The 24,283-nt window shown below is 42.0% G+C and overlaps 1 protein-coding gene and 1 long non-coding RNA gene across 4 annotated transcripts in view; one reads left to right on the forward strand and one right to left on the reverse strand.

The window, feature by feature from the left end:
* LOC130293519 (uncharacterized) overlaps nucleotides 1-16,620 on the reverse strand; it is a 108,795-nt gene extending 92,175 nt beyond the window's left edge. The window contains exon 1 of the long non-coding RNA XR_008848233.1: nucleotides 16,424-16,620. This is a non-coding gene — a long non-coding RNA (uncharacterized LOC130293519). The remainder of the gene's footprint in view (nucleotides 1-16,423) is intronic.
* Nucleotides 193-18,557, forward strand: LOC130293499 (granzyme A-like). 3 transcript variants are annotated; one of them, XM_056542264.1, is made up of 5 exons: nucleotides 193-324; nucleotides 7,877-8,030; nucleotides 10,956-11,100; nucleotides 15,988-16,248; nucleotides 18,315-18,557. In XM_056542264.1, exons 1-5 carry the CDS (start codon nucleotides 240-242, stop codon nucleotides 18,471-18,473), a joined length of 804 nt encoding a protein of 267 aa, XP_056398239.1. In that variant the 5' UTR covers nucleotides 193-239; the 3' UTR covers nucleotides 18,474-18,557. The 3 variants fall into 3 exon arrangements, with proteins under 3 accessions (XP_056398239.1, XP_056398258.1, XP_056398249.1); XM_056542283.1 differs by lacking the exon at nucleotides 193-324 and adding an exon at nucleotides 6,409-6,656; XM_056542274.1 differs by lacking the exon at nucleotides 193-324 and adding an exon at nucleotides 6,410-6,819.
* Nucleotides 18,558-24,283: the final 5,726 nt, after the last annotated feature.

Raw genomic sequence — 24,283 nt, forward strand, 5'->3', positions numbered from 1 at the left:
CTTTATCTATCACCGAACTGTAAGTTCCTCTTAGTAATGACTAACCACAAAAATCAACTGCCAAAGATATGTAACATTTACCAGGAAGTAATACTGAACAACATCATAAAGATGACGCTGGCGATTGCCAGATCCATCTGCAGGGTGTGATGTAAAGTTCTATGGGTAAAGTGCTTTATTATGGAGATAAGATGAAAACATTCACAAGCACACGGGTTATATAAAGACCCACAAACCTAATGCACTACAGTAATATGAATCCAGCCGCCATGAAAGGTTCCCTCATCCTTCTTCTCTCTGCAGCATGTCTGCTGGTCACTGAAGGTACAAGCTATATATATTTATTTCTACTTCTTCACATTCTTTTAAGGACTGGGGGTCTGGTGGGAGTATGGGAAAGTTATTATGTCTTGGCAGGAGTTTCTAGCTACAGGGTTTGGGCATCGAACTAAACCTTTGGATCTATGATGTCACATATTTAAGAATTTGTTGGCGGGATAACTCTAACCTGGTGGGCCAGTTGCAAAAATTATGAGATGGTCATCCATCTTCTGTTATCTGGCAGACCTCTTTTAGGTTTATCTTTTCTAAGATTTTGGGCCTTGGGTAAAAGTCCCGTGATCAGAATTGTGTATATCGGACACTTCTATTGCCACATACCAAGTAGCAATTGCTGCCAATCACTGCTCGCAGTGGTAATGTTCTGTCAGTCATCCATGAATATCACGTAATACTCACGTAAGACTCCTTTAGGTAAGACATCACTCTGTGATGCGGATGCTGTTGACAGTCGGATGCCTTGGTACATATGTTTAATCCCCCAATTTAATTTACATTAGGGTGACTGAGTACCCTGGTTTGTACTCTACAAAGGGTCCCTCCGTGGACCTCTGAGGTAAGTTGGTTGTATTTGGCCAAAGTGCAAGGAGAATTGGCTGATGCTGGGCACTACTATTGTCGAATCAGCAGCATGATGCCCAGCAAGTTCCATGCACAAGCCCTTTTCTGATGAATAGGAACTTTGGTTCTACGGTTTGGTTATATGGTTGGCTCTGCAACTGTTCCAGCGTGAGTGGCGTCTCTCCGCACTGATCTTTGTAGAATGGATGGGAGACCAAAGCTGGACTTACAATTTAAGTGCACTTTTTTTTCTTATGCCTTATGGAAAGAATGTTTTGCTTGAAAACTAGAGATTCATGAATTGGTTTGTTCCAAACCAATTTTACTTCAAGCTTTACCAAATAGTTCTGATTCATCTTCAGATTTAGCCATATTAGATGGGCGTCTGTGGTTTTTAACATTAAGCAACGAGGCAGACATTGTATACATCGCCACTCAGTGTGTGTGGCTGCCTAGAGGTGAACGGCTATGCTAAATGCATGGCTGCTTATGGTCATAAGATTCACAGGCCTGGGTGGAGCGTACGAGTGCCGCTGCCTGGAGGTGCACTGTGATGGCACAGTACAGGGGTAATACATAATGATGGCACAGTACAGGGATAATACACAATGATGGCACAGTACAGGGGTAATACATAATGATGGCACAGTACAGGGTTAATACACAGTGATGGCACAGTGCAGGGATAATACACGATGGCACAGTACAGGGTTAATACACAGTGATGGCACAGTGCAGGGATAATACACGATGGCACAGTACAGGGTTAATACATAATGATGGCACAGTACAGGGGTAATATACAATGATGGCACAGTACAGGGTTAATACATAATGATGGCACAGTACAGGGGTAATATACAATGATGGCACAGTACAGGGGCAGGGTTGCCACGTTTCTTGCAAAAAAAATACCATAATATAATTTGCATAATTAATTATATATGCATGACATCACAGAAAACTCCGCCCATGTCAAGACACTTGGTGTCACGTACCAGCCCAGAGCTGGCAAATTAACCCTTCAGTCTCCGGAGTCTGGCAGTGCAAGCACAAATTTTTCTCCTGCTATCTTCTAACGGCCATCACACTGCCAGGCACTAAAGGCAGTGTGAAAGGAGCCTAAGAGTGGGTCTTGGGGAGCAGCTAGAGCTGCCACCTTTCTTGTCCAAAAATACCTACCATTCTAATTTGCATCATTAATTATATATGCATGACATCACATTAATCCCCCCCCTGATCCCCCTGTGCCATAATCATTCCAGTTGATTCCCCCTGTGCCATACTCTTTTACTCATTTCAACTGATCCCACCTCTGAACCCCATTTCATAACCATTCCAATTGATTCATCCCCCCCTTTCCACTGATCCCACTGTGCCATAACCCTTAAAGTGTACCTTTCGTTAACAAAAACTTTTTATATAATGTAGATAATACAATTATATGTATATTTGTAATATACATTGGTTTAAAAATTTGTATATTTATGGGTGAAAGAGTGCTGTCCCTGCAGCTATTGCCTGTGAAGAGTCCAAATACAGGAACTGAGGACAGGACAGGCAGGGCTCTGGTTTGTCAATCATCCTCATGTGTGAACCAGGACCATGTCACAGAGTCTCTCTGCACAGAGTCCTGCTTGTCCACCCACACTTCCTGTATTTGGACTCCTCATAGAGATACACAGGCAATAGCTGCAGGGAGAAAAATATACATATTTTTTAACCAATGTATATTACAAATATACATATAATGGTATTATCTATTATCTTGTTGATGACAGGTACACTTTAACCATTTCAAATGATTCCCCACCCATTTGCCATACTCTTTTGCAGGGCCAGGGTAGCAGGGCTAAGGACACATCATTTGAATCTGTCCGCAGTGGCCGGGGACTTTTACCTAAAAAACACTGGCTTTTGCATATTTTTTCTACAAAATTACCGGAAGAGGCAATAAAATACCGGCGGTGCAGGTAAAATACCAGCTGGGTGGCAACCCTATACAGGGGTAATACACAGTGATGTTACAGTACAGAGTTAAAATTCACATGGGGGAGGGGGGTAGTGAGGAATGTCAGGGGTCAGGGCACAGTATTTATAGTGTTACCTGTGTATAGGGTTGCCACCTTTCTGGCAAAAAAAAACGGGCGATGCAAATTTGCCAAATTTTCCTAAATCACGCCTAAACAAAGCAATACAGAACAATTTTTTGTGTTGATAAAAACATTTTTTTTATATAAAAAGTGATCAAAAAGTGCCATGAAAAAAAAAATGATACCGAAAAAAAACTACAGATTATGGCACAAAGAATTACCCTCACACATACTTATATTCCGAAAAATGAGTTATAGGGGTCAAAAAAGAATTGTAAACTTATGAACCTGCAGAATAAAGAAAAGATTACATTTTTACTGGAAAGTGCACTGCATAGAAACAGAAGCCCTCAAAATATTTAAAATGGCTTTTTTATTTTTATTTTTTCTAATTTAACCGGAAATAAGTCCAGAATTGCTGCTTTTGGTCACTTCATATACCATAAAAAAAATTTATTTTTTATTTTAATAAGTGATCAAAAAGTCCAATGAAAACAAAAATGGTACAAAAAACAAACTACAGATTATGGCACAAAAAATGACACTCACACATACTTATATTCAGAAAAATGAAAGTTATAGGGGTCAGAAAAGGACAATTTTAAAGGGGTTGTGCGCTGCCCGAACTTTCGGAGCTCCGCTCACAGCGTCCGGAGGTTCATTACTCTGAACGCTGTGTGCGGGCTTCCGTGTTCGCGACAGTGGTCGAGCCCCCTTCCCATAGACTTTGGTAGAGGGGGCGGGTGTGACGTCACGAGGGGGCGAGCGAGATGTCACGAGGGGCCGGGCGTGACGTCACTCCCGGCGGCCGCGAACACGGAAGCCCGCACACAGCGTTTGGAGTGATGAACTTCTGGACGCTGTGAGCGGAGTTCCGAAAGTCAAGGTAGCACACAACCCCTTTAAGCATACTGATTTTTGTGCAAAAAAGTAAATTTTTTTAAAGTAAAATTTTATTAAAACATATATAAATTGGGCATCGCTGTAAACGTATAAACCTGCAGAATAAAGATAAGACTGGAAAGTGCACTGCATAGAAACAGAAGCCCCCAAAATATTTAAAATGCCACTTTTTTTTTTTTCAAATTTGCCCCAAAAATATATATATTTTTTTTTTTTGCACTGTAGATTTTATGGGGAAATGATTGATATAATTACAAAGTTCAATTGGTGGAGCAAAAAAGAAGCCTCATATGGGTCTGCAGGTAGAAAACTGAAGAAGGAATAAATGAAAGTGCAAAAATAAAAAACCTGATGTCCTTATGGGGTTGATTATATGTAGGTTGGACACCTTTTATGTCTTAACCCTTTCCCCTATCCAGTCCTGGGGCGCCCAACAGGGTACATCATGTATCCCTCACATGTGTGGTGTATATATCAGTGTTTGCCAACCAGGTGACCTCCGTGCAGTGTACACAGGAGTCAGGACACTGTAGTGCAGATGCTCAAAAACTTTTTTTTTTTTTCTTAAAGGGCCATGATAAATATAAGGAGCAGCAGATCTCTATCTGTGTCTAAAGATATATATATATATATATATATATATATATATATATATATACACACACAGTCATGGCCGTAAATGTTGGCACCCCTGAAAGAAAAGTAGCCCATTTTTTGGAGTTTGGTGTGACGTTATGTCCAATGTGCTTTTTTTTTTTTTGTTTAGTTCCAATACACACAAAGGGAATAAACATGTGTATAGCAAAACGTGTTACTGCCACCCTTTTCTGTGAGAAAGACTTCATTTTCTAGAAAAATTTCAGGGGTGCCAACATTTACGGCTATGACTGTGTGTGTATGTATATATATATATATATATATATATATATATATATATATTTATATATACACACATTAAGAGTTAAACTCCTTCTAATCTTTGTTTTTTTTGGTCTGGTCCCTGACTGGAGGATCTCTGGTCTGGGTCTCTGCTCTGGTCCTCTTTGGCAGGGGAACAGGACACAAAAGCAGCGTCAGGCTGGGTTCACACCCCGTTTTTGCATACAGTTTCAGTATATGTTTTCAATTTGAAAACCGTATGGAACCGTATTGAAAACCGTATGCATTGACTCCCCATTGAAAACCGCAGGCCAAAAGTTGCATCCGGTTGTGTCCGTTTTGCGTCTTGTATGGTTTTGTCAGTTTTTTTCCGTATCTAAAACCATAGCCTACCACGATTTTTCGTACGGGTGAAAAACCGCATTGAAACGTATATGTTTTTTTTTTACATTGAAGTCAATGGGTACAGTACAGAACTGTATGTGCGGACGGTTCCCACCAGTTTGCACCATACGGTTTTTGGCTTTGCTCAGTTTTTTATTGGAATTTCAATCAAACAAGTGAAACTTTATTCATAATGGAATGAATAGTTAAAAACTTACACTTTTTTTTCTTAAAAAAACAGATGCAACCGAACATCATTTTTCAAACCATTTATGGTTTTCAACCGTATACGGATTAAAATTTGTACACACATTTTGATACAGTTTAGTCACGTTTTGAGGGATCCGTTTTTTATCAAAAACCTGATATGGGAACTGTATTGCAAAAATGTGGTGTGAACCCAGCCTCAGTGGTATGTCAGCAGACGTGTGGTAGCTCTGCTTTAAAGGGTACCTCTCATCAAAAAAACTTTTGATATATTATAGATTAATGTATGCAGAATAACTTTACAATTGCATGTTATTAAAAAATATGCTTCTTTCTATTTAATTTTCCACTTTGAAGAAATGACCACTAGGGGTCTCCCTACCAGTCCTGGCAGCAAGCATTTCAGACTCATGCTGGAGTCCTAAACACTACGAGCTGCCAGTCTGCTTTGTTCACAAAGAAGAACACTCAGAGCTGCCAGCCTGCTTTGTTCACAGCCTGTTTGGCTGTGAACAAAGCAGGTTGGCAGCTCTGAGTGTTTAGGACTCCAGCATGAGTCAGAAATGCTTGCTGACAGGACTGATCGGGAAAAATACAATAGAAAGAAGCATATTTTTCATTAACATGCTATTGGAAAGTTATTCAACATTCATTAATCTAAAATATATCAAAAGTTTATTTGATGAGAGGTACCCTTTAAAAAATGCCTCAGCTTTAAAGTGAAGAGGGTTGGGGTCTCTTTGTTCTACTGGGCACAGCTCCAGGAGTGCCTGTATGAATCTTGCTCGTCCCTGTCCTGTAAAATACAAGTTCACCGGCAGGAGTTTGAAGATATTGGCTGTGCCGGTGAAATACCGGCAAGGTGGCAACCCTACCTGTGTAACCTGCCAGCCATGCCATAATCCTCCATTCTCCTGTACTCTGGTCTTTCCTCTGACCCCACCAGGCCTCCGTATGAGTCTGTGATCACATGACCAGCAGGAGGCGGGGCTGAGCAGGAGGCTAAGATCGCTCAGTGTATGGCAGTGTTTCCTAACCAGGGTGCCTACAGATATTGCAAAACTCAACTCCCAGCATGTCCAGACAGCCTTTGGCTGTCTGGGTATGCTGGAAGTTGTAGTTTTGCAACAGCTAGATGCACACACTGATTGGGAAACACTGCAGTATGGAGGCAGTGAAGGGCAGATGGGGGAACACCATTGTGGGATTACTTCCCGATTGGTGGTGTCACCCCAGTCTCTCAGGAACTGGTAGATAAAGGAGAAGAGAGAGAACCTGTCCCAATTGGAGGTATGAGGCAGGTGTACATGGAAATGCTTCCTCTAGCTCTTACTGAGTTACACTAACTCCCTAAAACTAACTCCTCCCCATCTAGCCAGACCTGGGTGGAGCAGGGCAGGAGTCCTGATTGGCTGAAGCAGTCATGTGATCCCTTAAGCATCCTCTTGCACAGGTAGGATTAACTCTTGAAGAGACTATAAGGTGTAAAAGTACATTTGGCAATGACTATCACAGCACAACACATCCTAAGACATAACACATGTGAACCTGAGCAATGGGTCGGGAGCAGACACGTTATAGTGACATCCACCTGACAGGGCAAGTAAACAGGTGTTTTCGGCACAGGGACACCACATTATACATATAGTGTATGCGGCTGTAATTTTTCTGTTTGCTGTTGATGGTCGTCATATTGGAATGGGACACAGTTCATAAGTATAATGGTTCTCACATTTGGAATCCATCAGACAGCACATTTCACAATATAGTAATGTAAAGCAGAGTTAGGTACACAGAAAAGAGTTGTTTTTGTAAAATTCAGGATAGCTGGATCAGTAAGGCCTCATTCACATTGCCGTTGGACTCCGCTATTTGGAGGTCCGTAGGCAATTCTGTCAGAATGACAGGAGTTTAGCGGAGAAAAAATAGTGTATGCACAATTTTTTTCTCCGCTAAACTACCGGATCCCCGACGGACCCCATTAAAGTGAATAGGGTCCATTGGGTCCCGGCAGTGTCCATTGTATTTCGACCCTTTTCTGAGAGATTTAGGAGATTATGGCAAGAAGGTGAACTAAAGAGACATCAGGAACTAATCGTGTTTTATCAGATTAACCTAAAGTATAAACGTTGAACCATAGGGTAGGGTCACATGGAACGGATCCACAGTGTATTTTACACTGCGGATTCGCCATTGACCAGACCCTAAATTGTGCCTCCAGCTGTCCCCCCCCCCGTGTGCTGCTCACACCGGTAATGCGCCTCTCCGAGCAACCACACAGGGACTTGCGAGTCATCGTGTGCATGCACAGTGTATTCAGACATCGCGGCTGATCCACACAGGGGGAACAGCTGGATGCTCAATTTAGGGTCAGGTCATTGGCGAATCCATTCCGTGTGACCCTACCGTTAACGTGGTTTAAGAGTCAGTTGCATATTTTACAAACAAACAAACCCAACCCTGTTGCAGTCCTTTAACCTGATCTAATGCATTATTTTAATAATTCACAGGTAAATCCGTGAAAATCATAGGTGGTAATGAAACTATTCCTCACTCCAGACCGTACATGGCTCTGATAATATTTGAGACAGAATTAGAAGAAATGATTTGTGGAGGAAGTTTAATAAGACCAAGCTGGATACTGACCGCAGCGCATTGTCAAAAGTACGTACCAGTAGACTGTGTAGAATGTTATGTCACCTGTAAATGTGCTGTACATGACACAAATCCTGGTGATGTTCGGAGGATACATACGTTTTCTGGACACTGAATATATTTTACATTTTATGTCAGCCGAGGTCTGGATGTTAAGTCCCTTAGTTATCACGAGAATGAGAGATGTCTAATCTCAACTGAGGAAGTGGCCAAGAAGTAACCACAAATAGATATCTACTCCAACAAACATGTACATGTGACCTAGGGATGTAAGAAAAAATCGATTCCCGCGATTATCGCGATTTTTCACTTGCCGATACTGAATCGATTCAAAATATTTTTGAATCGATTCTTTTAGTGATGTGGAATTTGTATCTCCTGATCCCCGGAACAGCATGTCCTGGCCATCAGGAGATACAAGTTCCACATTTTGTCAGCCGGATCTGACGCGGCGGCGCTCTGGGTGTACGGAGCGGGCTCAGGATTCCTGCCCGCTCCGTACTCTGCGGCCCCCGGCTGATTTCAGTATCCGGGGGCCGCTGATGCATCACCGCCGCTAATAGCCAGAATGCGGTGCTCTGCAGTGTGTGTGGAGCGGGCTCCGGACTCGTGCCCGCTCCATACTCTGCAGCCCCCGGCTGTTCTCAGTAGCCGGGGGCCGCCGCTAATAGCCAGCATGCGGCGATCGCCGCGGCTGGCTATTAACCCTTTAGATCGCCGCTGTCAAAGCCGACAGCGGCGTCTAAAGGGACATGTGAATGCTCCCTGGTGGGCTAGATCGCCCCCCCGCAGCGCGATCGCGGGCGGGCGATCCACTGTGGAGGTAGCCGGAGGGCTTACCTCTGCTTCCCTGCTCTCCATGGCTCTGTCATTGATAGAGCCTGGCTGGACCAGGCTCTATCAATGGATCGCAGATAAATGGAGTTCAATAGAACTCTATTCATCTGTCTGAGGAGTCTAATGATTCCTAAAAGACTAATAAAGTGTATAAAAAAAATAAAATAAAGTTTTAATAAAAGTGTAAAAGACATTGTTTTTTTAGACCGAATCGGGATATATCCCGATGTATCGTCACCTAGACGGTATCGCGATATATCGGGATATATCGAATCGCCACACTGGTATCGCGATTCGAATCGAATCGCCAAATTCTTGGCGATTCACACCCCTAATGTGACCACATCCTTTTCTCAGCAAGGTTTTACCCTTTTGTAAACTTAGAATCTAGAGAACCCTTCAGATCCAATACCCGGTGACTGGGATATAGAATTTTACTTATTCTTATATAGCACCAAAATATTCTGCAGCCCTATACAGGGAGTGTTATCATTTATGTCAGTCACAAACCTTTTCCATTTCTCAGACACACAAATGCGCCAAAAGATGCCACAAACTGAGAAGTCGCACATCATAAATTCCAGACCACTGTATGATATCAACTGAAATCCCAACTTGGTATGTTCTGTTTGAAAAACCTTCTTAATGAAAAGTCACAAAACTTTGGCGCAAAAAAACACGGAAAAACAATTCATAAATACCCCCCCCCCCCATTGTGTAGATGCTGGATATTGAATGACCCAAACTTTGAGCAGTAGTAATAGTTCAGTAAGTGGATTTTTCTATCTTATCGCAATAATGGTAAATGTTGTATAAAGCTAACTGACTGGCTAATGTATGTTTTTTGGAGTGTGGTCATAAGTAAGAGAACGTGGGCAAGACCCTCACAAATATGGGGAGATCATTTAGAAAACATTCTGACTATGCTTCTGTTCATAGTTTGCATGGGCAATCTTGGCACTTCTAAATCGGAATTAAAAAAAATCTCAGATTTACCGAATCAGACTGAAAAACCATTCTCGGGAGATTCGCTCATCTCTAACGTTAACAAATATAGATACTCTGTGTACCCATTCTCTGTATTAGGCCTAATACTGAGTACCGTATTTTTCACCATATAAGACACACTTTTTCTTCCCCAAAACTGTGGGGGGGGGGGGGGGGGGGAGTTGGTGCATCTTATACGGCAAATACACATTAAAACCCTGTCCTATAGCGGCAGTACCTGCGGCCATCAACGGCCGGGACCCACGGCTAATACAGGACATTACCGATCGCGGTGATGCCCTGTATTAACCCTTCAGATGTGGCGATCAAAGCTGACCGCCGTGTCTGAAGCGAAAGTGACACTAACCCGGCTGCTCAGTCGGGCTGTTCAGGACCGCCGCAGTGAAATCGCGGCGTCCCGAACAGCTTACAGGACACTGGGAGGGACCTTACCTGCCTCCTCAGTGTCTGATCCATGCCGGGATCCCCTGCATGGCCCGCGCTCTCCTTCGTCGTCATCCCGTCGTCTCGCACGCTGTCCCATCATCCAATAGAAGCGGCGTGCGTAGCGATGTGATGGCGGCGACGGAGAGCGAGGATACCGAGCAGCAGAGACGTTCCGGAGCGACAGGGACACCACAGGGTTGTGGCGACGGCGATGGAAGGCGACATCCAGGGCAGCGATGACAAGCGGTAACGGTCCGGAGCGGAGGGGACACGTGAGTATTACCTCCTATACCAGTGGTCTTCAACCTGCGGACCTCCAGATTTTGCAAAACTACAACTCCTGGCATGCCCGGACAGCCAACGGCTGTCCGGGCATGCTGGGAGTTGTAGTTTTACAACATCTGGAGGTCCGCAGGTTGAAGATCACTGTCCTATACTTTACATTGTATTTGGTTCAGAATCTTTTTTTTCTAGATTTTCCTCCTTTCAAATTGGGTGCGTGTTATATGCCGCAGCGTCTTATATGGCGAAAAATATGATATCTATGCTGCATGGAGTATTTCTTTAAATATTTGCTTGCTGTTTTCATTGCAAGTGGAACAGTAAAAATGCTAATTAAAAATACATTTCTATACATTCATGTGTAATCTTCTCCATTTGCAGACTAAGAAGTAGAGTAACCGTCCTCCTCGGAGCGCATTCAAGAGAAGAAAATGAAAAAGGGATTCAGAGGTTTCGGATTTCCAAATCTATTAAACATCCACAGTATAACAGCTCAACTTTAAAAAATGACCTTCGGCTTATTAAAGTAAGAATAGTGCAGAGACATAAACAATTGGGGAGATTTATCAAAGGATTTAGACTGTTTTTTCCTGTCTAAATTTGTTGCACAGAATGTCGCAGTCTAAATATGTGCGACTTTTCTGTGACTTTTGCTCTAGAGGATTTTTAGAACATGAGGCATGCTAGTCTATTTTAGCCGGAAATGCATTGGAAAATGCATTGGTGCTGAATTTATCAAAAGCGACTTTTCAGCGACAAGTCACATCGGCTGAAAGTACGCCGAAATGTCGGACCATGTTGGAGCAGGTTTAAATACAGTCTAAAGCATAGATCACTAAGGCTGGGTTCACACTACGTTTTTGCCATACTGTTTTCAATCCGTTTTTCTAAAGAAAACCGTATGGCAAAAAAACGGATGGAACAGTATGGGAAAAAAGTAAACCGTATGCGTTTTTAAACAGTGTACTGTTTTTAAAAGTGCATACAGTTCCGTCAGTTTTTATAAAAAAAAAAAAAACATAAGTTTTTGAAAATCTTTTGAAAACGGATTGAAAACAGTATGGCAAAAACGTAGTGTGAACCCAGCCTAAGTCTGTGCATAGAATTTATCAAGAGCCGTGCGACTTTTGATAAATTAGGCGCACAATAGACCAGCCTAACCCTCTGTAGTTTGGTCTAAATTGATGCGGGACATAGACAGCTTTGATAAATATCCCCCAATGTGCTGTATATTATAGTCATGTCATCAGCCCAACAATAATATATGTGTAGGAGACAACATGTCGCCCTGAAAGAATACAGGAGAACTACTTACTTAGTAACGATAGAGGTCTGCTACCTTACAAGTGGATTGGTCACCTGAAAATTTCACAAACATATGCTCAAATACGTCCTTTTTGCCCCTCCATTCCGAATTTTGGGTGGTCCATTTATAAGATGCAAAGACTTCAGTCTTATTAGCTCACAAAACCATAGGGCCTAGGGTGCAATGTATACTAAAAATCCAATATGGTTTGATATGGCAAGGTCATTGCAGTTAATACGTCAAGAAGCTGGTATGATTCCACTTGAGGGTCCCATATTATTATGTAGTCTATCATTTGATTGAGTACATGCAGCAGGGTGCTAGGACACTTTCATATAATCATATTGGCCCTCATTTACTATTGCAAATCTGACATGTTTTGTTGGGTTGTGCGCCAGATTCTGTCGCATTGCGCCAGAAATTCTGTCTGCGCCAGATTTTGTGCCAGCATTTGTGCCAGAATTGAAAAAACTTGGAGTAACTCTCCATTTTGCTAAGAAAATCCTAAAAGGGGGCGTGGCCGTCAGGAAAAGGGGGCATGTCACCAAAAAGGGGCGAGTTCCTGACAGTTTCACAAAAACCCAACATATTTACTAAGGTTTTCACAGAAAATGTGGTGGATTTCAGCTGAGGAAAACCCTACAGATCAGAGCATGTGGAAAAAAAGCAAAGTGTAGGGAAAAGTGGAAAATATAGGGAAACCTTAGTAAATACCGTGGAAAATAAATTGTAGGGAATTAAAACCCACAAAGAAACCTACACTCCACTCTTAGTAAATAAGGGCCATTGTGTAGATGCTGGATATTGAATGACCCAAACTTTGAGCAGTAGTAATAGTTAGTGATGAGCAGCAGGGGCCATATTCTAATTTGCGATATTTTGCAAAATATATGGACGAATATTCGTCCTATGTTCGCGTAATTCGCATATTCACTATGTTCGTTCCCTTTTTTTTTCCATGCAAAAATTCTTAATGAAATTTGCATAGAGCGCATGCGCGATCATATCTTTCATCTAAAAGAAGGGAGGGATCAGGGTCCTCTGGAAGTGCCGATATTCAGGAATATTTGCATATTCGCATATACAAAATATTCGCGCTCCACACCAACTGGAAGCAGGGAGGGATGATCACTTTTTTTTTTTTTACACGGTACATATCATTGTTGTGATGTGTATTGTGAAGAAAAAAAAAACGAATGTTCGTCATTACGAATATATCACTATATTCTAAATATTCGCAAAGTGCTGATATTAAGGGTAAAAATTTGTATTTTGAATATTCACGCTCAACACTAGTAATAGTTCAGTGAGTTGTTTTTTCTATCTTATCGCAATAATAGTAAAATATATATGGTATGACTAAGGCCTAGTTGGTGGGCCGAAACGCGTCACCTTGTCTACTATGTCCTTGTACTGAGGCTATATTTTACAACAAAGTGCTCCGTTCTGACCTACTTGCGCTGGACCTTCCACTCTTTCTGAATAATAGTAAAATAGGTTTAAAGGGGTACTCCTGTGGAAAACCTTTTTTTTTTTTTTTTTTTTTAAATCAACTGGTGCCACAAAGTTAAACTGATTTGTAAATTACTTCTATTAAAAAATCTTAATCCTTCCAGTACTTATTAGCTGCTGAATACTACAGAGGAAATGGTTTTCTTTTTGGAACACAGAGCTCTTTGCTGACATCATGACCACAGTGCTCTCTGCTGACATCTCTGTCCATTTTAAGAACTGTCCAGAATAGGAGAAAATCCCCATAGCAAACATATGCTGCTCTGGACAGTTCCTAAAATGGACAGAGATGTCAGCAGAGAGCACTGTGCTCGTGATGTCAGCAGAGACCTCTGTGTTCCAAAAAGAAAACCATTTCCTCTGTAGTATTCAGCAGCTAATAAGTACTGGAAGGATTAAGATTTTTTAATAACAGCAATTTACAAATCTGTTTAACTTTCTGGCACCAGTTGATTTAAAAAAAAAGTTTTCCACGGGAGTACCCCTTTAACCCCTTAAGGACGCAGCCCATTTGGGCCTTAAGGACGCAGAAAATTTTATTTCTACGTTTTCATTTTTTCCTCCTCGCCTTCAAAAAATCATAACTCTTTTATATTTTCATCCACAGACTAGTATGAGGGCTTGTTTTTTGCGCGACCAGTTGTCCGTTGTAATGCCATCACTCACTTTACCATAAAATGTATGACGCAGCCAAAAAAATACTATTTGTGTGGGGAAATTAAAAAGAAAAACGCAATTTTGCTAATTTTGGAAGCTTTCGTTTTCACGCCATACAATTTACTGTAAAAGTGACGTGTTCTTTATTCTTTGGGTCAATATGATTAAAATGATACCCATGATAACGTACCTTTCTATTACTGTTGCGCTTAAAAAAAATCACAAACTTTTTAACCAAATTAGTACGTTTAAGATCCCCCTATTTTGAAGACCTATAACTTTTTCATTTTTCTGTATAAGCGGCGGTATGAGGGCTCATTTTTTGCCCCGTGATCTTTACTTTTTATTGATACCATATTTGCTTATATAAAACTTTCAATACATTTTTTATTAATTTTTTGGGGGAATAAAATGCTATAAAAAGCAGCTATTTTGGACGTTTTTTTTTTTATGTTCACGCCGTTCACCGTACGGTATCATTAACATTTTATTTTAATATTTCAGATATTTACGCACACGGTGATACCAAATATGTATATAAAATATTTTTTTAACACTTTTTGGGGGTGAAATAGGGAAAATGGGGCAATTTACGTTTTTATTGGGGGAGGGGGTTTTTCAAATTTTTTTTACTTAATTTTTTTACTTTTATTTTTACACTTTAATAGTCCACATAGGGGACTATTTAAAGCAATCATTCGATTGCTAATCCTGTTCAGTGCTATGTATAGGACATAGCACTGATCAGGGTTATCGGTCATCTTCTGCTCTGGTCTGCAGGAAGGCAGATCAGAGCAGAAGACTCCTGGAAGACAGCGGAGGCAGGTGCCAGATGATCGGATCGCCGCGGCAGCGCTGCAGGCTATCCGATCATCCAATTAAGTGACCGTGATGCTGCAGATGCCGTGATCTGTATTGATCACGGCATCTGAGGGGTTAATGGTGGACATCCGCAGGATCGTGGATGTCCGCCATTACCGGGAGGTCCCTGGCTGCGATCAACAGCCGGGACCTGCCGCGCATGATCCAGGCATTGCTCCGATGCCCGCGGTTATGCTTAGGACGTAAATGTACATCCTGGTGCTTAAGTACCAAGTCACCAGGACGTACATTTACGGCGCTTGCCGTTAAGGGATTAAATCTAGGTCTTAAAGGGGTATTCCAGGAAAAGACTTTTCTTTTATATCAACTGGCTCCAAAAATGTTAACAGATTTGTAAATTACTTCTATTAAAAAGTCTTAAAAATCCTTCCAATAATTATCAGCTGCTAAAGTTGAGTTGTTCTTTTCTGTCTGGCAACAGTGCTCTCTGCTGACATCTCTGCTTGTCTCGGAAACCGCACAGAGAAGAAGAGGTTTGCTATGGGGATTTGCTTCTACTCTGGACAGTTCCCGAGACACGTGTCATCAGAGAGCACTTAGACAGAAAATAACAACTCAACTTCAGCAGCTCATAAGTACTGAAAGGATTAAGATTTTTTAATAGAAGTAATTTACAAAAAAAAAGCATGCCACAGACAGTATATATACTCGAGCCTACTCCAGGGAGAAGCAGAGTAAACATCATTTACATGAGTGTTCTCCAGACTGTTGACCTTCAGTTATTACAAAACGACAACTCCCAGCATGCCCGGACAGCCAACGGCTGTCTGGGCATGCTGGTAGTTGTTGTTTTGCAACTGCTGAAGGTCCACAGTCTGGAGACTACTGATTTACATGAAGCTATCTGGAGAAGATTCAGTAACAACATCGAAAAGATTTGGAGTTGTCATCTAGAAATGTATTTGGTCATTGCCATACAACAGCCCCGGTCCATGACGCCTAATATTTTGGTACTTCAAATACGACAAAGACAATAAACAGTATGATTATGGGCGCTATATATTTAGTGCATTACGTCTGACAGGATATAATGTTTTATGTAATTTCCTTTTCCAGTTGAGAGGTGTAGCAAAGCTCGGGAAAACCGTTCAACTGCTCCCTTTACCGGAGACATTCGATGACGTAGACGCAGGAACAGTATGTGAAACAGCCGGATGGGGATGGACTGAGGAGAAAACTGAAGCTGATTCTCTGAGGGAAGTGAATATCACTATTCTAAACAGAGAAAAATGTCAGAAACATTGGTCACATAAAGTTGACATAACTAAGAATTTATTATGCACCATTGTTGGGCCAAAAGGACAAGATACCTGCACAGTAAGTGTCAGCTCTGTCTGCATCATATCTTCATACCGTCTTTGTTTTTAGTATATACACTATATATATATATATATATATATATATACACACACTAGATTAACCCCTCAAGGATACAGCCCATTTTGGCCTTTAGGACACAGGAGACATCTCATTTTTGCATTTTTGTTCTTACCTCCTCGTCTTCCAGTGGTGGGATGTTTAAAACTCCCGGGAAATCTCTGCAGCTGAGAGAAACGTGATTAGGAGTACCAAAAGTTCCATGCAAGTCAGGTACATCTCCTGAACGCTTTACTTTTGGACTGTGGAGATTGCATGGTATCTGGACACTTGACCAATGTCATGTGGACACTTGACCAATGCCATGGTGAAGTATGATTTAACTGTCTGGCAGGCAGGTGCACAGAATAGTTAGCACAGGGGCTGGGAACGGGGGAGATTTATTGCCAGCTAAGAAAATGGTGAGCGGGGAGAGAACACATCAGTGCAGAGGCAGGAAGAGGGCATAGCAGCACTGGAGTGCAGGGAGAACGAGCAGCCTATCACTGCTGGGGCTTCAGGAGACTGAGAAAGCTGAGTTGCATGCAGTATGTGTCCCACCCAGGTTTCCCCAAGAGCTCCAATATGGCTGTTTTATCAGACAGATGTTGTCTTCAGGAGACTGGGAAAGCAGGGTTGCAGGCAGCACCCATGCAGGGCTCACAGTACTCCCCAATATTGTGTTATTTTTGTATAATTGTTACCTTTCTTCTCCCACAAGGTTTAGATAGAAAGACCAAGTGGTGCTGGGTACTCAACTAGTATTACATACAGTGTTCTTTTAGGGTTGTCTGATAAAAGAGTCTTGCGTAATATTAGTCAATAAGCTGGGACTCTGCAGACTCGAGTTCACGTAAGGTGACAGCATATGTGCAATAAGCTCTAAAGAACTGGTTGCTTCCCTTTTTTAAAGTGGTGCTTGTATTTATGACTCAACTTTATGGCTTGTTATATTGATAGGATTACATTGACCATTAGAATGTTCCTGAATAGCAAAAGAAGGGTGTATGTGATCTTGGTGGGAGCAATGCCTGGTGGGAGTACCTTTAATATATTAGGACGATAAGTCACTATGTAAAAACTATATCAGCAGCGACACTTTGATGGTCAGTACTTTATTAACCTTCAACACACTGCCTAAGCCAAATAATGCAAATAATTACAGTTTCTTATCCATTAACAGTTATCCCATACACAATATATCGGCAACAATGTTTTCCCTAACTAAAGTGTGCTCCTATGTACAGTGACTTTGCCAGAAAAACCCTTAAAGGGTTAAAATCTTAATCCTTCCAGTATTTATCAGCTGCTATACACTACAAAGGAAGTTATTTTCTTTTTGGATTTCTTTTCTGCCTGACCACAGTCCGTCCTCACTGCTGACACCTCTGTCCATGTCAGGAACTGTCCAGAGCAGAAGAGGTTTGCTATGGGGATTTTCTCAGCACAGAGCACTGTGGTCAGACAGAAAAGAAATGTTGAGCATACAGCAACTGAGAAGTACTGGAAGGATTAAGATTTTTAAATACCGTAGAAGTAATTTACAAATCTGTTAAAGTTTCTGGCACCAGATGATTTAAAATAATTTGTTTTCCACCGGAGTACCCCTTTAAAACTTTCTAAGGGTATTTCCACACTAGGGAAGTTCTTTGCTGAATTTCAACAACAGTGCTGTTCCAGGCGAATTCCGCAGAAAGGATATTTTGCCTGAATCAATTCCTCGTCAGAAGTGCTGCACTGTGCATGGAGCAGCACCCCTTCATTGAGATTTCTAGAAAAAAAATTACATAGAAATTCTGTTGTGTGAATGGGCTCTTATTCTTGTTCATGTTGTCTAGAAGGAAGTGATTTGTAAGTAGCCAATTTGTGTATCTCCCAGGTCACTGGTTCTACTTGCAGGAACTTGCAGTCTCAGTGCAAGCGTATTCCTGGACATGGCCCTAGTTTTTAGGGATCCAGAAAGATAAATACAAATAATTTTGGTCATTTGGTTATCTTTGAATTCATTTCTACCACTTATTTTACAGGGAGACTCGGGTGGCCCATTATTATGCGATGGTGTTTTCAGAGGAATCACTTCTTTTGGGGAAAATGTGTGTGGACGACCTAATGATGCCTCCATCTTTACCCGCCTGACCAAGGAATACATCACATGGATAACCAGCACAATTTCTCAGCACACCTAGAGCTTTACTAGCAGAAATATAATAATTTGCATAGATTATATCTCTATTGAAATAAAGTTTTACTTCTTAAAACAGAGTGATAGAAGAAAGTATATCAATCCTCATATGTCTTCAACTCTTCATCATGAAGTAGACTTTCTCCTGTGTATATTTTCTTTATACTAAGGTCCTAAACCACAGGCGTCCTCAATTTTTTACAGCATTGTCAATAGACTAAGAATGGGAAAGTATAGAAGTCGGGATAGGGCTGATAGGAGGGGAGGGACATACAGATGTTGGAATAAAAAAGCTCCAATTGTAGAGCAGACAGAGGCTAACAACCTACCTGTCAACCAGAACCCCCTAAAATACAAAAACCCAAAACCCCGACCTATCATATCCATCCCAAACATCAACATTGGCCCATCCAACCCACCCATAATACAGCAGGACCAAGAATTTGGCGGAACACAAAAAACTACCCTCAAAAAAGCACAACAAAGACCAACCCCAGGACAGCAAAAAATACTATGGTATTACACAAAAAATTACCAGCTACCCCCATGGAGAAATTCAACAAAAGCGGGCTCTCCTCCACCCCCACGGGAAAAACGCAACAAAAGTAAAGAAGAGACCAATGCAGACCCATCTTAACCAAATCCTACTGCACCCTTAAACAAGGAAAATAACACTTCAGAACAGGACATGGAAATCAGTCTGCACCTGAAAGACATACGAAAAACAATCGACCGCATAAATAATAAATTTAAATTGAAAGAAAATACCATTGTGACATAGAATTCATGACACCATACCTATTGCATCTTACTCCATCGCCATCAAAAGACACATTGGATCATATAACAGCAGGAGGAGAGACCAGCAAAGATATACATGAATCCTTCCTCACAGTGCACAGTTCGATCAATGGCTCCCTAGAGAGCCACACCAGTGAGATGGGAAACCTGATTATATTTGACAACTCAGCCCCTGGAAACACAGCATCTGTTCCTTTTCTGCAACCCCTCACTATCGGTAATGCCCAAACATCCAATCAAAAGGAAGCATCCAAGGATGAAGACAGCAACACAGATGGTCCTTTTTTAGACAGAGGTACCCATCAACCGATGAAAACCATCACGGACTTCTACCCACCAAAAAGACCACTAAAAAAGAAAACTAGAAGAGGAAAAAGAGGAGAAGACTCCCAAAAAAGGAAAAAGAATGCAGTGAAGAACACACTACAGGAAAAAGAGGAAAAGGAGAAAAAAATTACATGAACTCAACTATCAAAATATTCAATTTATCTACCCACACTCTCAACAAAAACAAACTCTCACTCCTCCAGAAGGGGCTATCTTTCTGTCCACATCACAATCCTGCCAAATTTGACCTCTTTCTGGATCTGAACTAATTCACTCGGTGCCTCACCCTGCAATGCCATTTCTCTTTACCACATACTAAGGAGAAAAAGGACGAACACACGGAACCCACAAATCTTGGAAAACATCCAAACATCATCAACAAATCCAAATTCTACCCAATTGAAAGTCAAGGACACAAACTCAAGACTTTCCACGAACTTGTAGCCGAGGACTTGAGATCACTACCAGATAAGTTCCCACAGAAAATACAGGAAGGATTCCTGACGACCGGAGAAAAACAAGCCCTGAAAACCCTCAAAGAAAATAAGGTGATCGTCATCAGACCAGCAGATAAGGGAGGCAGCCTGGTAATACAGAACTATGAAGACTATCATATGGAAGCCTGCAAGATCCTGGAAGACAAAAACTACTATAAGGTAGAAAACAGTGACCCATTCCTGGCCCTTCAGAAACAAATCTTATCCACACTTAATGAGAGCCTTACCAAAAACATCATCTCAAAACAAGAAAAGAAGTTTATGTTTATTCCCAATCCTACAGTTCCCTATTACTACCACCTTCCCAAGATTCACAAAAACTCTATCTGTCCACCCAAAAGACCAATAATCTCAGGTGTAAACCGCAGCATCTGCAACTTGTCCCAATATCATGATATCCTGTTACAGGAATACGTACAGAATCTTCCAAGTTACCTAAAAAACTCTGACCAACTCATCTCTCTCCTCAGACCCATAACCTGGGAGGAGGATATGACATTAGCTACAATGGACGTCACTGCATTGTACACTAACATCCACCATCCGCATCCAATGCACCAGAGACTTCTTGGAAAGAGACCCCGAGGTCCCACCAGAACAAACAGTATTCCTTATCACCTGATTAGAAATTATTGTCAAAAATAACTTTTTCACCTATGATGAACGTATGTTCCAGCAGATACGGAGGACCGCTATGGGGATGAGGGTAGCACCAGTTTTTGCAAACCTCTTCATGGGACACTTTGAAGATACCTTTATTACAAACAATAAACTATTCCAAGATCATGCCCTACTGTACAAAAGGTACATAGATGACCTGTTCATCCAGTGGAAAGGCCCCACAAAAAACATCGACTGCACAGAAGACAGCGCGTTTATCAACCAAGCCAGAACCCTAGAGGAGCGCTTCCGGGCTAAAGGGTATGCTAGATCCCTGTAAAAAAATGCATACCTGAAAACGAAAAACCTGACACAGGAAGAATGCCTAGATAAGAGATGGGAGGCACTAGTCCAGATGGATAAGACTAAAAAAGACAAAGAGAACCCCTTTGGTTCCAACTTCATTACCACATATTCAGCAGGGCAGCACGCCATAAGAAACGTACTCCAGAAACACTGGCACATCATCCTGTCAGATCCATACTTAAAAGACATCATTCCAAAAGTGCCAAGAATCACCTTCCGCACAGCCCCTACTTTGATGGGTATGGTTGCTCCTAGTAAACTCAGGTGCCATACAAGCAAACACAATCATAATGCAACCACAAAGAAAGGAGCATACCAGTGCAATACACCCAGATGCATGTGCTGCAAAACCATCTCCAAAGGAAAGACGACTTTTACAAGCATTAACACTGGAAGATCCTTCCAAAAAAAAAAACATCTTACGTGCCAATCAAAGTACGTAGTGTATCTGATAGAATGTATGTGTCAGAAACAATACGTGGGCAGAACAACACAACCACTACATACAAGACGACTGAACCAGCACCGGGCCAACATCAAAAAAGGTTACCAACTCCACGGCCTCTCACGCCACTGCAGCAGATACCATCCTGGCGACAGTAACCCCATATCCATAATCCCGATCGATCAAGTCCCAGGACACCTCACCAACAGATTCAAAGCCTTGATCAAAAAACAGATGTTCAGGATCTATAGATTGGAGTCCTTGCAACCACACGCTCTCAACGAGATCACCGAACTCATATAGTGAAACTCAGCCATCACCGCTACCAACAAGACTATATCCACTCCTTCACCTATTAATCATCCCCTCCCTCGTTATATACTTGGTATATTGCGCTCAAGCATATAATAACCTTCCCCCCATCCCCTTTCCAAATATGCGCAGTGTAATACTTATGCTTGTGCATAAATGAGTGCATTGTGTGCACACAAAACTAGTGTACACACAAGGGGTTACGATGTATCTCACATGATGCCTATATACCATACATACCATTCATGTTGCACACAGGATATTTCCTTTATATAATGGGGGATTAGAACACCACCCCCCTTATCTGTTACCACCAGCACTGTAGCCGTGCCTCCCTATCAGTGCCTCTACCTCTGCTCAGGGTTTCTCATTACCCTATACATACCCACGTATCCTATGCCCCCCCCCCCCTCCCGTTACAACGGGATCAGCTGAACCTTCCCCCGACTGCTTGCGCTCCCCTGTATGTCCCTGACATCATAAATATTTACTCCCCTCACTGACATACTACAGAACATCGTGCCCGAGCCCAAAAACGAAACTGTCAGCTCAACGCTGCGCTGTCAGAAGCTTCAATGCACGGACGCTCACGGAGCTTATCACCGCCGGTCTGAGCAGCTGGAGCGCAGCAGCTCAGTACCACTCGCATGGCACTCCGGCTACACAAATACATAGAACTACAGTAATAACACTGGACAAACTGCAAAGTCACTATATGTCAACACTGAATGTAACCGCTATGGCCATTGTTTTTTTTATTAACATATGTACTGTGTAATGACACATGTCTAGTTTGTTTACTTTGTACGGGACTCCACGTGGGTTACCGATGAGATTACCCGGCCCGGCCCCCAAGCCCTGCAAGTCTGTTTGCTGGCTTTTTCACTAGCCGGCATTGTAAGAGGTAGCCATATTATGTGTCCCCCCATGACCTGATGAAGAGGGGAGCCGTCCCCTCGAAACGCGTTGTCACTCCATTTGTTCCAAATAAACGCGATTTATCTTCACCACTCTGAAGTCTGCACTCTTCATTGCGGACCTACATCCAGCAAGTGCCAGAAAAGTGTCCTCTTTTCTGCCACACTGCCACAGGCTGTGGAAACTCTTCAGTGCTACGACCGTCCCAGGAATCCAGGGTACGGACGGACATGGGCTGCTGCTGCTATCTATGCCCGCCCCCTCAGGTGATTCTCGGTGTTGTGTCCGGAGCGCAACACGACAAGGTGAGCAGATTCTTTTTGCACACTCTACATTGGTTTAATACCATTTAAAGGCACAGGGTGCGTCGGCATTTGTCCCCTTTTTGTTCCATATAAAGAATGGGAAACAGATATAATATACATTGCATTTTTAAAGCTTTCAGAACCTTTTACTATTTTTATATTTTGTTATATTGCAGTCATGTGCTAAAATAAAATAAATAGTTTTCTCCCTCCATCCTCTGCATTCTATAAGCCATAATGACAAAGTGAAAACAGAATGATATACATTTTTGCTAATTTACTGAAAAGCTACAATCTTGCAGTGACATAAGAAAGGACTTAGTTGAAGCTCCTTTGGCAGAGATTACAGTAGGGTTGCCTGGCCGGTATTTTACCAACACAGCCGGTATTTTGGCCACCCTGCGGGTATTTTTAATGCAATGGCCGGTATTTAGCCAAGTCACGGAATGTTGCTCCATATCCTATACCAGTGTTTCCCAACCAGAGCGCCTCCAGCTGTTGTAAAACTACAACTCCCAGCATGCCGTTGGCTGTCCGGGCATGCTGGGAGTTGTAGTTTTGCAACAGCTGGAGGCACTCCTGGTTGGAAAACACTGACCTATACTATATACTACTATGTAGTCCAACATGCTGGCAGTTGTAGTTTTCATTTGGGGCAGATGCTGAGCCACAGGCTGTACCAGGGCATGCTGGGAATTGTAGTTAGTAACTAACTGCAACTCCCGAATTTAATGAAAAAAAGCGATCAAAAAGTCACATCAAATCAAAACAAAAATGGTACTGTTAAAAACTAGAGATCGGGGGCAAAAAAAATTAGTTATAGGGGTCAGAATAGGACAAAATTTCCTCCGCATCCCGTGTATCTTGTGATGTCACGCATATATAATTAATTATATAACATTCGGGTTCTTGGTCCTTGGCAAAGCCACAAGCAAAAATAGGGATATATATAGGTAACCTATGGTACTACCACAGTGAGTGTGACAAACTGCAACGCTATTAGTAATACATGCACTTAATGATCTCCAAATAATATACCATGAAAAAGAAAAACCACTGCGGTCATTTGTACTTTATAAGAAATTCATATGTCTAGATCAGTGATATCGAACCTATGGCACGCGTGCCACAGGTGGCAAGCCGAGTCCCCTCTGTGGGCACACGGCCATAGTTCGCCATCAGCCCATTCGGGACATCCCTGTGTCCCGAAAGATCTTTTCAGGACACAAGGATGCCCCGGTTA

This window comes from Hyla sarda, chromosome 1 (assembly GCF_029499605.1).
Source record: "Hyla sarda isolate aHylSar1 chromosome 1, aHylSar1.hap1, whole genome shotgun sequence".
Taxonomy (NCBI): Eukaryota; Metazoa; Chordata; class Amphibia; order Anura; family Hylidae; genus Hyla; species Hyla sarda.